At 35.3% G+C, this 17,539-nt stretch overlaps 1 protein-coding gene across 2 annotated transcripts in view; it reads left to right on the top strand.

Moving 5' to 3' along the window:
• Positions 1–11,666, top strand: part of SDHAF3 (succinate dehydrogenase complex assembly factor 3) — a 76,059-nt gene extending 64,393 nt beyond the window's left edge. For both annotated transcript variants that reach the window (XM_055272632.2, XM_055272633.2), the window contains one exon: positions 10,901–11,666. In XM_055272632.2, the coding sequence (XP_055128607.1) occupies positions 10,901–11,104 (204 nt within the window). In that variant the 3' untranslated portion in view covers positions 11,105–11,666. The remainder of the gene's footprint in view (positions 1–10,900) is intronic.
• The last annotated feature ends 5,873 nt before the right edge of the window (positions 11,667–17,539 follow it).

Below are 17,539 nucleotides of genomic sequence, written 5' to 3'. Positions count from 1 at the left end.
CTACTTTGCTAGAACCCATCCTCACCTCCATTGAGGTATAAGTGAGTAAGGTAAGGAGTTGGCTAGTTCCTTTTTTTTTTTTTTTTTTAACGTAACGGCTTTACTGTGGTGTCATTGATGCACAGTGAACCACACATATTAATGTGTATACTTGGGTGAGTTTTGAAATATGTATACATCCATGAAACTGTCACCACATTCAGGGTAACAAAAATCTGTTACTCCAGAAAGTTTCCTTGTGCCTCACTGAATTCTAATATTACTAAAGAATAAATTAAAGGTTATATATAAAACATAAAATGTACAAATAGTCCATTCACCTAAATGATCAGGAAAATGTATTTTTAAAATTAGTTTTATGAATACGTTTTTAGATGAAGTAAATTATGTAATATTACCTTAAGTTCAATGCTATTGTTTCTGGGAACTTTTGGATGAATTTCATAAACAAGAATGTGCTTATTTTCTGTGCTGACTTCTCATTTCTGACATTATGACATTTGATTTGTAAGTGTCAAATATCATGAACATAGAGTTTATAGTAGACAAATGTAAAGAATATTTGTGAACTAGGTTTTCTATAACATTTCCTTACTACTTCCTTAGCCAAGAACTTTCTATGTTCTTGCTTTTTTTTCTTTTTATCTTTGCTGTGCTGTGTCACAACTAACACCTTTTTTTGCTCATCTCTGGGAGTCACAGGTGAATCTTGAGTTTGGCTTACAGAGGAACCTGACTTCACAGAGGCTAAGCTTCATGGCCACCTGAGAAATTCACTTGTTAGTGACACTAGTGTTACTTTCTATTCTTTGCACTCTGTATATCAAAGTGTTATATATTACAAGTGTTTGTGGGCTAAGAAATAGCATGTATAATCTATCATCTTTGACTTGAAAATCATAAAACCTCATCAGAATGAGCCCAAGAAACCAAATTTATTATCATTGCCAACGTAGGTTCTTTTTTTTTTTTTCTATAATATATTCTGTATTAATGACTTGGGCAGACGTGCTTCAAATCCCCAAAGTGTCTTTGAATTTAGTTATTGTAATTCAGGTAACTTTCAGGTTTCTTGTGGAGAGGGGTGTTTTTTGTTTTTGCTCCTCTAGGAGTCATGGTATTTTTAATAAGTTCTCTAGGGAAAGCTTGACCAAATGCTCCCAACTTAGGTTTGTTGGTTCAGTGTTGCTAAAGAGAATCTTACAATAATTGAATAAATTTTGGGGGAAAGTTACCTTTTTCTTTCCTAAATAATAGTTGGCTTTCCTTTGGTTGTTTACATTGAAGAATACAAATAATTTTTCAAAACTATAAAAAATTACTGTCATTTTAGCTATCCAGGAAGTTGTGAGAATAGTAGCACAGTTTATGCCCATTTTAAAGGGAATTTATAATTTTTGTAATTCAAAAGAAAGGCATCAGACTGATTGTGACAGCATTTTTATGATTTAACCTCAAATCTTTTTTTATGCTATTGAGGAAATTCTTTGTATATAAAATATTTAAAAAGTCAAGTTTTTAATGGGATAGATGTCATATAGTTTGGTATTTTCTTGAACTCTATACAGTTGATGAGTACCTTAATAATGCTATTTTCATAAAATGTTTTACACCATTTGGTTTTAGTATTAAAGGAGGCCTATGCTACATGCTTTTCTAAATAAGAATAGCCTTTTGTGAGGCAACTAATTATCTTTATTTACAGAGCTTGACAGTTTGGATTTTCATATATCATTATTACTTTGGGGCCATTTAGTTGGAATTTTGTTTTAGAAAACACAGATGAGCAAATACTAGATATGTGATTACACAAAATAATGAGAACTTAGATTTTCTTTTTTAAAGCTTGTGTTCAAATTACATTAATTACAATCTGCAAAATTGCTTTGATCTCTGCTGTTAAGGACAAATGAAATACTGGAGCTGTAATTTCCTTATCCCCAAGTTTTTCCTATAGCTATTCCTTCCTTTCTTTCCCTTTCATTTAGTTACTTAAATAATATTTATTATAAAATATCAAAACAGTACAGAGTTGAGGTGTTCAGAACAAAATATGAAAAACTATTCTTCAAAAGTTTCTGGCCATCCTTTCAGCCTCTGTTTAAATTTGTACATGTTTTGAAGCATATTCAAATGGCATATATCCATGTTATTTTGCAAGTTGATTATTTTACTTGGGAAGCTTTTCATGTCAGTACATGTTTGACCTTGTTCTTTTTAACTATTGCATGCTCTTTTGTAGTCTAGATGAACTATAGTTAATGTGACCAATCCTTATACCTTTTTCTATATGCATGTATTTTTTAAGGGATGAATGGGTCTAGTAGCTTTTCTGCCTTCATAGTCCTGTTACTCAGAGTCCTCAACTCTCCGAAATCCATTGTTTTCTTGGTCTTGTCCTTCTGTGACTCTTACCACCTTTCCATATTCAAATCCAATTTTCTTCTTCCAACACTGTTCATTATTGGAATCTTAAATTGTGGCCCAGATTTGTTTATTGAACCAGTCAGTCTCAGTCTCAATTTTTGTATGTCAGTTATATAAGGAATTTTATGCCACTTTGTTTCTAGCCTGTGGGGAATTTCAATGATTTACATTATAAATAAAAATATTAATGGTACACAAAGTAAATTATTAAAGAAAGTTTCACCAGCTATGTGCTAAAGTGACAGTACTGAAATCCTACTGTTTTGGTGAGGAAATTACTGTGAAACCTATTTAAAAATGATTTTGGTATGTCTTGCTTGGATTTTAAAAATGTGTATTGTAAAAAATTATGATGATAAGATGTTTAAGAAATATTTCTAGAAACAGAAGAAAAACTACTGGTAAATCAAGGCTTTATCAAAGAACTGTAAGCGGTCCCCTTTTGGGGATTGGTTTCGTGGAAGACAATTTTTCTACAGGTTGGAGGGGATGGTTTTGGGATGAAATGGCTCCACCTCAGATCATCAAGCATTATATTCTCATGAGGTGCACGTAACCTAGATCCTTTGCATAGGCACTTCACAATAGGGTTCATGCTCCTGTAAGAATCTAATGCCACTGCTGACCTGACAGGAGGTTAGAGCTCAGGTGGTAATGCTTGCCTGCTTCCTAACAGGCTGTGGACTGCACCAGTACCTGGGAAGCTTTTTTGAGAAGAAATTTCAAACCCATAGTTGAAAGTGAGAAGTTATTGAAATAGTTTTAGTTGAATGTTTCTAATTTTAAGTTATATATGAATGTGTGTATGCATGTGTATATATGCATTTTTTTAATTTAGAGAAATCTCAACCATATAAAATGTAGAGGAAATATAATGAACCACCGTGTACCTATGACTTGACTTCAACAGTTGTCAACTCATGGCCAATCAGGTTTCATCTGTACCCCTACTTATTTCTCTTTCTCCCAGATTTTTAAATCACAAACATAAAATTTTTCTTAGATATTTTAATGCAGACTCTTTAAAGTCATGACCATACTATTATGTCACCTGTCACCTCCAAAATTAGATTTTTTTTTTTTTGAGATGGCGTCTCACTCTCTCACCCAGGCTAGAGTGCAGTGGCACGATCTCGGCTTACTGCAAGCTCCGCCTCCCTAGTAGCTGGGACTACAGGCACCCGCCACCACGCCTGGCTAATTTTTTGTATTTTTAGTAGAGACGAGGTTTCACCATGTTAGCCAGGATGATCTCAATCTCCTGACCTCGTGATCTGCCCACCTCTGCCTCCCAAAGTGCTGGGATTACAGGCGTGAACCACTGCACCTGGCCGAAATAATTCTTAATACCAAACATCCAGTCAGTTTTTAAAGTTTCCTGATTCTTCTTGTTAGCAGCATTTTTTTTTTTTTTTAAGACAGAGTCTTGCTATGTCGCCAGGCTGGAGTGCAGTGGCACAATCTCGGCTCACTGCAACCTCTGACTCCTGGTTTTAAGCAATTCTCCTGCCTCAGCCTTCTGAGTAGCTGGGGTTACAGGCATATGCCACCACACTGGCTAAGTTTTGTATTTTTATTAGAGACAGGGTTTCACCATATTGGCCAGGCTGGTCTCAAACTCCTGACCTCAAGTGATCCACTCAGCTCAGCCTGCCAAAATGCTGGGATTACAGGCATGAGCCACTGTGAGCATTTTTGTTCAAATAAGAAATAAATAAATGTATTATAATTAGTTGATACACCTGTTAAATCTAAAATTCTTTTGTTTAGCTCTTTGAGTTAATTTTAGAGTTACAGAAGAGAGTTGCAAAGATAGTACAGGTTCCCTATACCTTTCTGCAGCTACTTCCCCTGTTAATAGCCTACATAACTATAGTACTATTATAAAAACTAAGAAGCTAACATTAATGCAATATTATATTATTAATTAAACTACAGAGTATATTCAGTTTCACCAGCTTTTATAGGAATTTTTTCTTTCTGTTCCAGGGCCTGATGCAAGATCCTGCATCACATTTAGTCCTAATCAGAGCTCCTTAGTTTACTCTAATCTGTAATAGTTCCTTCCTTCCTTTTTCCTTGTCATTGATGGCCTTAAAACTTTTGAAGGGTACTGATCAGGTATATTATAGAGTGCCCCTTAATTGAACTTTATCTGATGTTTTCTTATGATTAGATTGAGGTTGTGCATTATTGGCAAGAATACCACCGAGATGATACATCCTCTCAGTGCCTAATTATTGGGAGGTACATGAGAGCAGTGTGACTTATTACTGGTGATGTTTACCTTGATCATTTCATTGAGGTGGTATCTTTCTGCTTTCTTCACTGTAAAGTTGCCATTTTTCCTTTATTACTTCTGAGACTGGCGTTGTTATGTAGTTTTTCATAGTCTGAATCATGCTGATTGCATTCCCATGGTGACGTTTAACACTTAGGTCTCTTGTGTTTCCTGTAAATTGATAATTAGATGTAGAGGCTTATTAGGTGTATTTTTTTTGTTTTTGGTTTTATTGTTGTTGTTTTGGTAATATGTACTAATATCAGAAGGCACGTAATATCTGGTTGTTTCTCTTTTTATGTTATTCCTTGAAATGGTTTATTTAGTTTGATTCTAAATGCTGGTAAGAAGAAATCTAATATAGTTCATTTCTATTCTTTAAAAACATCTGTATAATAAGTGAGTTCTAAAATTTAAGTAATTTAAGTTAATTTATAATTTGATTGTTTTCTTAACGTTATTAAACTGACACATTTTTTAGATTTTAATTTTAGGTTTGGGGGTACATGTGAAGGTTTGTTGCGTAGGTAAACTTGTGTCACAGGGGTTTGTTGTACAGATTAGTTCATCACCTAGTCATTAAGCCCAGTATCCAATAGTTATCTTTTCTTTTCCTTCTTCCACCTTATATAGGTGTCTGTTGTTCCCCTCTTTGTGTTCATGAGTTCTCATCATTTAGCTCCCACTTACAAGTGAGAATGTGTGATGTTTGGTTTACTAAAAACTAAGCAGTCCTCTTGCCTCGGCCTCCCAAAGCTCTAGGATTACAGGTGTGAGCCAGTGTGCTCGACCATATCAGTAATTTAATAGTATCAATTTGATTCAGACTATAAGCAAGTTTAATATACAGGTAGAGAATTAGAGAGTACAGTGAAGGCACAGCTGGCCTCATAATATTTAATTGTTCTATCACTGACAAACTGGTACTACAGCTTCTCTGCCTTTTCAAAAACTCTAATGGGAAACAGGATAGCATGAAGGTTAGTTTTTTTCTACTAGGAGACTTTAAGACTGTGTTCCTATAGTTCACTGCTGTATTAATTTCCTGTGTCTGCTGTAATAAATTACCACAGCCTGACTTAAAACAATGGTAGTGTATTCTGGAGAGGCCTCATTTAAAGAGTGAGAGGCTCTAGGGAAGAAATCCACATCTTTCAGCTTCCTGATGGATCCAGGATTCCCTTGAATTATGGCCATATCACTCCAAACTGATTTTTTCTTCATATCACATTCTCTTCTGTATGCCTAATTTCTCTCATCCCCTCTAAGAATACTCATCCACTCTAAGAATACTTGTGACCACATTTTCAGGACCATCAGGATAATCTCGTCTCAGAATCCTTAATCACACTTGCAAAACCTTAATATACATATAAGGTAACACAGTTTCAGAGATTAGGACTTGACATCTTTTGGGGACACCATTCAGCCCACTGCACCTGCTCTCACCATACTCAAAAGTGTCTCTCTTCGACAGCTTTCTGCTACTTGAAGCAGCTGCTTAACTTACCCTGAGGAAGCACTGCATATTCTCTTTGGTTCAAGAGAGCAATCATAGGAATCTTCTAACTTTCGGGATAGCTTTATTCTTAGAAGCCAGCATAACAGTTTGAAACCAAAAGATGCTGTTAGTTAATGTGTAGTGTAGTATTTTTCTGTTCTGAGTCTCTTCCCTCCAGGCAGATATGCTTGGAAGGGTGACTTAGTCGTAAATTCACATTTTACTGCTGCTTCTTCCTGTATCTGGAAACCTCCAAATTGTGGTCCTGAAGTTATTTTTATTTTGGCCATTTTTCTCTCTTGCCAGGAAAGGAATGCTGTTGCAAGTACATGGAGTCAAAGACTAGTCAGTAATGGATGTTGTACAGGGGAAAGGTTGGGTTTTTTTTGTTTCCTTTTTGTGAGTCTTTCTCCCCAAGGTGTTCATTCATTGATCATTTCTCACACATGAAATGTATTTCTACTTTCCATAAGAAACATTATTCCCATAATTATTACAAATTATACCCTAAGTGAAATGTTCTCTGAAATTATACACAAAGTTATGAAAATTTTCAAAAATGGGAAAGTTATGTATTCACCACTCAGATTTAACAAATATTAATATTTTGAAATATTTAGTTCACTTTTTGAAAATAAATATTAAAAGGTACAGCTAAAATTCATTCCCCCTTCTTACTCCTCAGAGGTAATCAGGATCCTGATGTTGGTTGTTTCCATGCTTGTTTTTATGTTTTGTACATTTGCATATATTTGTAAAAGATACATATATATTTTTAAACTTTTAAAAAAGATTTTTGCTTTATTTTTCAACAATTTAACTATCATATGCTTAGGTATAGTATTTTGTATTCTGCTTGGAACTTGCTAAGCTTCTTGAATTTATTTTTCCTTAAAATATTCATTAAAATTCATAAAAGTTTATAAAAATAAGATACCCGGCCAGGCACTTTAGCTCAGGCCTGTAATCCTAGCACTTTGGGAGGCTGACGCGGGTGGATCATGAGGTCAGGAGATTGAGACCATCCTGGCTAACACAGTGAAACCCCATCTCTACTAAAAATACAAAAAATTTACCTGGGTGTGATGGCGGGCGCCTGTAGTCCCAGCTGCTGGGGAAGCTGAGGCAGGAGAATTGTGTGAACCCGGAAGGCAGAGCTTGCAGTGAGCCGAGATCATGCCACTGCACTCCAGCCTGGGCGACAGAGCGAGACTGCGTCTCAAAAAAAAAAAAAATAAGATACCCATTAAAATTTATTTTTCTGCTAAGGCAGTTACCTCTTTTCTTGGATTCCACTTAAACTTATGGTAACTCTTTTGGCATTGTTTCACAGATTCTTTTAAGAGTTTTGTTCTATTTAAAACTGGATAATCTATTGCTGTATTTTCAAGTTCATGAATCTTCCCTTCATCTCCAGTCTACTATTAAGTGACATTTAAAAAATTCCAGATTGTGCATTTTTGAGTTCTAGAATTTATTTGGTTCTGATAATTCCTCATTCTCTGCTGAGATTTATCTGCCCCATTTATGATGACTGTATTTTCTTTTACATACTTATCATTTATAGTACCTGCTTTAAAATCTATTTCTGCTTATTCTAATGTCTGAATAATCTCAGGCACTGGTCTCCATTGATTGCCTCTTAACTGTGTTTGTAATAATTTTTAATTATTTTTTTCCTGGACACTGTAAATGATACATTGTAACAACATTATTCTAGATTTTTCCTCACCCAAACGGAAACTCGGTGGCCATTAAACAATAACACCCTCTCCTACCTCCTCCCGGCCATTAGTATTCTCTATTCTTTCTATGAATTTGCCTATTCTACATATTTCATGTAAGTGGAATCATACAATATGTCTTTTTGTTTGGCTTCTTAGCGTAATGTTTTCAAGGTTTATCCATGTTGTAGTATGGATCAGAACTTCATTCCCTTTTAAGGGTGATAAATATTCCATTGTATGTGTATACCACATTTTATCTGCTTGCTGGTGGACATCTAGGTTATTTTCCAAATGTCATCTATTGTGTATACAGGTATGTGTTTGAGTTCCTGTTCTCAGTTATTTTGGTATATACCTATGAGTGCATTTGTTGGATCATATGGTAATTCTGTGTTTAACTTTCTGAGGAACTGCCAGTCTTTTCTGCAGTGGCTATACCATTTTGTGTTCTTATTATCAATGTATGAGGATTCTAGTTTATTCATAGCCTTGCCAACAACTGTTATTTTTCTGGGGTTTAAAAAATTTATTATAGTAGACATCTTAGGGTGAAGTCAGGCATTGATTTACATTTTTCTAATGGCGAATGATTTTGAGCATCTTTTCATGTACTTGGCCATCTGTATATCTTTGGAGAAATGTCTATTCATGTGCTTTACCCTTTTGTCTTTTAGTTGTGGTTCTTTATATATTCTGGATAATAAGCCCTTTTCAGATATGATTTGCAAATTTTTTCTCATTCTGTAGTTTGTCTTTTTACTATTAAGTATCCTTTGATTCATAGAAGTATTTAATTTTGATACTGTCCAGTTTATCTATTTTTGTTGTTGCTTGAGCTTTTGGTGTCATATCTAAGAACCTATTGCCAAATCAAAGGTCATAAAGATTTACCTATATATTTTCCTCTAGGATTCTCATGATTTTAGCTCTTATATTTAGGTCTTTGATTTACTTTGAGTTAATTTTTGTACATGGTAGAAGATGGGGTATCTAACTTCACTCTTTTGCATGTGGAAATTCAGTTTTCCCAGCACCAGTTGTTGACTAGATTATTCTTTCCACCACTGAATGGATTTGACATCTTTATCAAAAATCAATTGGCTATATATGTAAGGATTTACTTCTGGACTCCTCATTCTATTGGTGTTATACATCTATTCTAATGCCAGTACCACACTGTTTTGTTCAATGTAGCTTTCTAGTTAAGTTTTGAAATTGGGAGTTGTGAGTCCTCTGTTTTTGCTATTTAGAGCTCCTTAGTTGTCCATTTTTGCAAATGAATAATTTCTTAAAGCCTGCTTTCTAGATTTTATTTTTTGGAGTTTCATCCGTGTTGATACATAGACTTGTAGCTTATTTGTTATGACTTCTTTATAATCATCTGAGTAAATTTCAGTGTATTTGACTTTTCTCCTGTTGAAGTACAATTATTTCCATTTTTTTTTTTTTTTTTTGCTTTAACAATCAACATTCTAACAATCAACATTCTTGTGCATGGTACTTGTTCACATGTTTGAAAGTTTCTTCAGGATGGTAGGGTGATTTTTGCCTTGCCAGGAAACCTTTGGCAGTGTTTGGAGACATTTTAGATTATCAAGACTGGGAGAGGGGTGTTACTGCCATCTGGTGGTCAGAGACAAGAGATGCTGCTAAACATCCTACAATGCAGACTCTCACCAACCCCTCCCCACCCCTACCCCCACTACACACACAAAATAGTGCCGAGGTTGAAAAACCCTGCCTGCCCTGAAGCGTATAGAAGTGGAATTGATAAAACTTGAAGTGTTTTCATCTTAATAAGTGGATTTCTGTAAATCATGGAAAAATATTTTCTCCATAGGTTTGGAATGTTTGGAATTAAAGTTGCTCTGGCAATGCCGCCATTCCAGCAATTACAAGCAATTTATGTATCTCAAGCCAGATCAGGTAGCAGCATTATCCAGAGTTAGCCAGTTCATTCACTTTAACTTCATGAACTAAAATACTTTGGTACTTTGTCTGCTTAAAAGATTAATTTTAGAGTGAGTCTGTTTCAAAACAGTGGCACTTGTGCAGATGGGGATAGTTGGAATATTAGGCTTAATGTACTTAATGAATAAGCAAAATTAGAACATGAAAAAGTTTTTCTTGAAACAGATAGTTGTTAAATATTGAAGGCTTAAAGGTTTAAGAAGTTTCTCTCTAGTATGTTTTAAATTAAAATTGTAATTGAAGACATAGGAATGAACTTAGACTCACTTGAAGATGTATTACATGTCACCGTGGAATACTATGCTGCCATAAGTAGGATGAAAGCATGTCCTTTGTAGCAACATAGATGCCATGATCCTAGGCAAATTAACACAGGAACAGAAAAATAAAATTTTAAGTGGGAGCTAAACATTGAGCACACATAGATGTAAACTGGGAACAGCTGACAGCATGGACTACTGAAGGGTGAGGTATGGGTTGAAAAACTACCTGTTGGGTACTGTGCTTACTCCCTCCAAACTTGAGCATCATGCAGTTATTCCCATCTAACAAACCTGCACATGTACCCCTTGTATCTAGGGGGTACATGTGCAGGTTTAAAATAAAAATTGGGGGAAAAAAGACCCATGGTTCCTGTTTGAGAATCTGTTGAAAGCTATGGCCCCAGAAATGATGTCTGTACTTGTGTAAATACAATTTTGCATATGGTTTGATGTGGTTTATGCATGCTTCTGAAGCTCATCCGTGGACTCACCACTCTTTACTTATATCCAGGTTAAAAATTTTGCTAAAAGTTGATTAAAACGCTTAAAGAGCTAAAAATAGATATATATGAAATTATCAATGAATTGTATCTTCACAACTATATATCTCCTTAACCAAATGCTTCTGCATTTAGTGATGAGGAAAAATAGGTGACTCAGAATTCAAGTCCTCTAATGTTAAATATTATTTAAACTTTACATCTATAACCTTCATTCTTTATCTTTTTAGGTGTATGCAACAGTGTTATCGCAACAAGCTAATGAAAACAGACAAAATTCAACTGGAAAAGCATGTTTTGGCACCTTCCTCCCAGAAGAAAAACTTAATGACTTTCGTGATGAACAAATTGGACAGTTGCAGGAGCTGATGCAAGAAGCCACAAAACCCAATAGGCAATTTAGTATTTCTGAGTCTACGAAACCAAAATTTTAGTCTATACAACAAAGCTTAATAAGACATGCAAAAATTTAGAACCCCTACTTTAACTGTCATTGGTTTTTGAAATATATTTAAGCTTTGAAAACACCTGTTATTAATGAAATATTCTTTTATTTTGGATATTATGAATGCAATATATGGATCAAGATCACTAGTGACAATTGAAAAAACTATTGGCATAATAGCACTTGTAGGAAATTCAATTTTGGAACTAAACAGGAAATAATGGATCTAAAATGGACAAATTTCTAGACTGTTGCTGAAAACGTTTTAAAATGCTATTCTCATCCAGCCGTATTAGCCTTCTGGCTTTTCTTTAGCTTCATCAAATAAGTATGTTGTGATAATGATAGATGTACAATTCCAACAAGGTTATTTTTTAAATACATTGTCATTCTGAACATTTTCTCTCTTCTACTTTAATAATACATACATGATTTTTCTTCTGAATGTCTCTTCTCCCTGCATCACTGTTCATTCACAATGAAAGGTTAGGGAGACGCTTTAAAATTCACTATTTTACTATCATTTGTATAATAAACTATACAAAATATAATACGTTTCCTCCAGTGTTTGTTTGTTAATAACAACCCCTGAAATAATGTGCAGCTACCTTGAGACTCTCATTTATCAACTAATAGTTGAGGACATTACAAATCAACTTAAGTATAAGAAACTTTCCTAAGATGTCAAATTTTAAAAACGGTAACCCCATTTACAACATAAAATGTGGATTTTAAAAAATATTATGCTAAATGACTTGTATCTTTAGTTATTGAAACCTGATTCCCAGTGTGATACGATTAGGTGGTAGAGCCCTCATGAATGGGATTAGTGCCCTTATAAAAAAAAAAAAAAAAAAGCCCCAAGGAGATCTCTTGCCCCTTCTACCATATGAGGATACAGTGAGAAGATGATGTTAAAGCAGAAAGTGGCCCCTCATAAGACACTGAATCTGCTGGTGCCCTGATCTTGTACTTTGCAGTCTCCAAAACATGAGAAACAGATTTCTCTTTATAAGCTACCCAGTTTATGGTAATTTGTTATAGCAGCCCAAAGAGACTAAGACAGTTAGTTAGGGAGGCTTACTCCAAGATTCTGAAATGATCATTTTTTTAGATGTACTTGGAATTTATGTCATCTCTTTAGAAACTGATACATGTTTTCTCTGGGTTGGTGTCTCATGTGTTCTCTGTTTGTATACACCTGCTAGGGCCACCTGAGTCCATTCTTCCATCCTTTTTTTTTTTTTTTTTTTTTTTTTTTGAGTCAGTCTGATCTGTTGGTCTTTCTTTCTCATTGAGAAAGATAATAATTATTCTGTCTATGTTATAACAGGCTTCAGGGATACAACAATGGATAAGACAAAGCTCCTGCCCTCAAGAAGTTTAAAATCTAGTTGTGCATTCAGGAGCCCTCTTTCATCATGAACAAATACATCTGCAAACTCTTTACAGCATTATCCTTTTCATCATGCCTAATAGAAGCCTAATACTTCTGAACACACTGCTTTGCCATAGTCTTGTAAAGTGGGCCACAACCCCCGCTTTACAAGAGACCCATCCGATTGTCCCTTTCAACCCATCACTATGCCACCCTCACTTAAGAACTCGTTCCTTTGTGGCTTTTTTTCTTTTAGGGTGTACTTCCCTTCTGTTTGTTGGCACTTGACTTAACCTCAAATCTTGGCATTATTTTGGTGACTTAATATTTATGTCGTTTACTTATCCAGCAGACTGAGAGTTATCTGGCATTATTCACTTTCACTCATTCAACCACTCACTCATGCTATGGCTACACTTAAACCTTCACTCTGTTCAGAACTTTTGCATCTGAAATTATGAATTTCAATATCCTGTGCTTTTGCCACAATCTCTTAACAATATAATCAGTTTCTTACTCCCACTGCACAATTCATTCAACAGCTACTTATTAAAAACCTGCATTTGCCAGATGTCATTCTAGGTACTAGCAATATAGCACTTATCAAAGACAAAAAGTCTACTACCCCCATGGAACTCACATTCTAAAGGAGTGAAATAAAATATGTAGGGTGATAAGTACTATTGAGAAAAATAAAAGCAAGGATAGGGAATAGGGCTATGGTTCCGAAATTATAAACTGAGATTCCCTAGGCACCTCAGAGAACTCGGGTGCTGCAGGATATTTTAACTTTGAGGAAATCACAGTCACGTTTGTGTTTGCTGGACACCACACACATTACTAGTGCAAGGATTTTCAGTTTTACAGTTACATTGCCACATTCTTTTTAATGACAGATCTTTGTGAAGCTGGGCTTTTAGTGTTTGCTGTGATAAAAATGCAAATACCACAGAAGATGAGTGAGTAACAGAAAATGTAGGTAGTGTTGGTCAATATGATTACAGTGTAAGTTGCATAGTGTACAACAGGTGCTAAATTGTTTTGGCATAAATAAGTTGTTTGGACTACTTAATAAAACTAAGTTTCGTTTGCTGTTTTGCCTAGATGCACTGTGCAAATACTGGGACACAAAGCTCGTAAACTAAAAATTTGGGAAATAATAGGGAGTGGTCTTTAACAGTAAACTGATAAATAAACTTATCAGTCCTTTGACTACTTGGTGTCTTCAGTGTCATTCCACTAGTGCTTTTGTTTCCATTACAGACTGCCTAGTTTCTGTGATCCTTCACTTCAGCCAGCCACTGAGCAGTACCTTCCATGTCTCCTTTTTCTTTACTTCATCTGCTGCTCTAGCCAGGGTAACTACTCACTTGCCAAAATCAATGGGATATTAATCACTGTAAGGTTGATATGTTGAAGATTTGATAGTATTACTCTCTTCTGCTTTTAAACCACTTCTGCTTTTTATACTGCCTAATTCTCCTTTAGATTATAAATTTTCTCCTCCCCACCCCCACTTTTAAAAATATGATGTTCTCTGGGATTTCATCCTCAGGACTCTCACGTTACACATCTGTTGCTTCAAATATTAGCTCTACTCTTAAGTCACACCAACCTAAATCTCATTTTAAAATTTTTAATTTTTGTGGGTACATAGATATATGTATTTATGGGGTACATGAGATAATTTTAATACAGGCATGCAATGTATAATAATCACATCATGGAACATGGGCTATCCATCCCCTCAAACATTTATCTTTTGTGTTATAAACCAGTTATACTTAGTTATTTTTAAATGTACGGTATTGACTATAGTCACCTTGTGCTGTGAAATACTAGGTATTATTCATTCCTTATTTCACTTAACATACCTCCAGTTCCATCCATGTTGTCGCAAATGACAGGATCTCATTCTTTTTTATAACTGAATAGTACTCTATTGTATACCACATTTTCTTTATCCATTCATCTGTTGATGGACACTTAGGCTGATTCCATAACTTGGCTATTATGAAGAATGCTGCAGTTTGAGAGTGCAGATATCTCTTTAGTATACTGACTTTTCTTATTTGTCGTCTGTATCCATCAGTGGGATTGCTGGGTCATATGCTAGCTCTATTTTTAGTTTTTTAAAGAACCTCCAAACTGTTCTCCATAGTGGTCATACTAATTTACATTCCCACCCAAACTGCACAGGTTCCATTTTCTCCACATTCTCATCAGCATTTGTTATTGCCTGTCTTTTGGACAAAAGCCATTTTAACTGGGGTGACGTGATATCTCATTGTAGTTTTGATTTGCAGTTCGCTGATGATCAGTGATTTTGAGCACCTTTTTATATGGCTGTTTGCCATTTAAATGTCTTTTGAGAAATGTCTACCAGATCTTTTGCCCATTTTTAAATCTGGTTATTAGATTTTTTCATATAGAGTTGTTTGAACTCCTTATATATTCTGGTTATCACTCCTTTGTCAGATGGGTAGTTTGCAAATATTTTCTCCCATTCTCTGGATTGTCTCTTCACTTTGTTGATTATTTCCTTTGCTGTGTAGAAGCTTTTTAAATGTACTATAATCCCATTTGTCCATTTTTGCTTTGGTTGCCTGTGCTTGGGGGGTATTACTCATGTTTCTGTCCAGACCAATGCCCTGGATATTTTCTTCAGTGTTTTCTTATAGTAGTTCCATAATTTGAGGTGTTAGATTTAAGTCTTTAGTCCATTTTGATTTTTGTATATGGTGAGAAATAGGGGTCAAATTTCATTCTTCTGCACATGGATATCCAGTTTTCCCCACTACCATTTATTGAAAAGACTGTCTTTTCTCCAATATATGTCCCTGGCACCTTTGTCAACAATAAGTTCACTATAGATGTGTGGTTTTTTTGTTTTTTTTTTTTCATTTCTTTTTTTTTAAACAGAATGTCGCTGTCACCCAGGCTGGAATGCAGTGGCATGATCTTGGCCCACTGCAACCTCCACCTCCCAGGTTCAAGTGATTCTTGTGCTTCAGCCTCCTGAGTAGCTGGGACTACAGGCATGTGCCACCATGCCTGGATAGTTTTTACATTTTTGGTAGAGATGGGGTTCTACCATGTTGATCAGGCTGGTCCCTAACTCCTGGCCTCAAGTGATCCACCCACCTCGGCCTCCCAAAATGCTGGGATTATAGGCATGAGCCATTTCGCCTGGCCAGTAGATGTGTGGAGATGTGTGGATTTATTACTGGATTCTCTATTTCTTTGCGTTGTTCTATGTGTCTGTTTTTATTCCAGTACCATGCTGTTTGGTTACTATAGTTCTGTAGTAGAATGTGAAGTCAGGTAATGTGATTTCTCCAGTTTTCTTCTTTATGCTCATGATAACTTTGGCTATTCTGGGTCTTTTGTGGTTCCACATAAATTTTAGAATTTTTCCTATTTCTGTGAAGAATGGCATTGATAGGGATTGCATTGAATCTGTTAATATGGACATTTTAATGATACTGAGTCTTCCGATCCATGAACATGGAATATCTTTCCATAGTTTGTTTCCTCTTCAATTTTTTTCATTGTTTTATAGTTTTCATCATAGAGATCATTTACTTCTTGGTTAAAGGGTTAATTCCTAGGTGTTTAATTTTATTTGTAACTATCGTAAATGGGATTAAAAAAATTTTTCAGATTGTTCACTTTTGGCATATAGAGATGTTACTAATTTTTATATGTTGATTTTGTATCTTGCAGTTTTACTGATTTTATCAGTTCTTGTAGTTTTTGATGGAGCCTCTTAATCTCATTTCTGAACTTAAGATCTGTTTGAAATTGACATTTCCAACTCATGTTTAAAATCAAATACACTTCTCTTCCCTTTTCAGTGAACATATGCGCAATGATGAGTTAATGGGTGCAGCACACCAACATGGCACATGTGTACATATGTAACAAACCTGCATGTAGTGCACATGTACCCTAGAACTTAAAGTATAATAAAAAAATAAAATAAGTAACATATACGCACTTTACCAGTTTAGATTTTTGTAATTTTGCTTCAATTTCACCATTTCCCTAGAGGCCTCTCCCTCACTATTCAGCACTTCTGACAACGCTATATGGTGGATCACAAAATGCTCATAGTTCTCTACCACTCCTTGTACTCATGCCCTTTGCAAGGTAACTTTGCAGTGCCTCCCTATTCATCTGTTTTTCAGTTATTCAAATCTGCAGGCCTTGTGACTTGATTTGCTCAAAAGAATGAGAGAGCAATATTATGCAAACTTAGGTTCTAGGCCCTCAGAGCCTTGCATACTTCTTCCGGCACTATTGGACATCTGTCCAACTGCCATGTGAGCAAACTAGGGCTGGCCTACCAGAGGATCAGATCATGTGGCGCAAAGATGAGTCATCATTCCTAGACCAGCCAGCTCTCAGCCAACCACATTTATATGAATGAGTTCAGCCATGACAGCTAATCCCAGTCCAAATTGCCAATTACAAACTAAATTAATGGCAGTTCTTTTAAATCAGTATATTCTGGGGCGGCTTATTATATAGTTAGGGCTGATACACTGTACTGCTTTACTGTCTCAAAATTACTCATTCCCCCTTTTCCGAGTATTAGTCTGATGACACTTTAGACTTAGAATTTCTTTCTGTAGCAATCTATATGTGGCTTTCTTATCTCCAGCCTGTTTTTTAGTATGTTATTTGCAGCCAGTCACCTTAGTGATATGCAAATCCTATCATATTTCCCTGCTTAACATTTGGAGTGGAGGAGGGTGTCTGGATTGTACTTAATGGTAGTGATACGTGGCACAATTGGCTTCTTACTATTGTACTTGGTGGTTGAGAGGAATCTGATACGGCTTATTGAAAATAAATTGGAAATATGTATTAAGAACTTTAAGAACAATGGTACTTTTTGAACCCATAAATTTTATTTCTAAGATTCTATCCTAAAGAAAAGATATTCAGGAATGTGCACAAAATTTTTCATATAATCATGTTATTAAAAAATGATATTTGAGTGAATTTGGAACAGCAGAACTCCCCCAAATACTTAAAAGG

The sequence above is a fragment of the Symphalangus syndactylus genome, chromosome 3, assembly GCF_028878055.3.
Source record: "Symphalangus syndactylus isolate Jambi chromosome 3, NHGRI_mSymSyn1-v2.1_pri, whole genome shotgun sequence".
In the NCBI taxonomy this organism is placed as follows: domain Eukaryota; kingdom Metazoa; phylum Chordata; class Mammalia; order Primates; family Hylobatidae; genus Symphalangus; species Symphalangus syndactylus.
The sequence above is the reverse complement of the archived record's forward strand: the minus strand, read 5'-3'. Positions and strand labels throughout refer to the sequence as shown.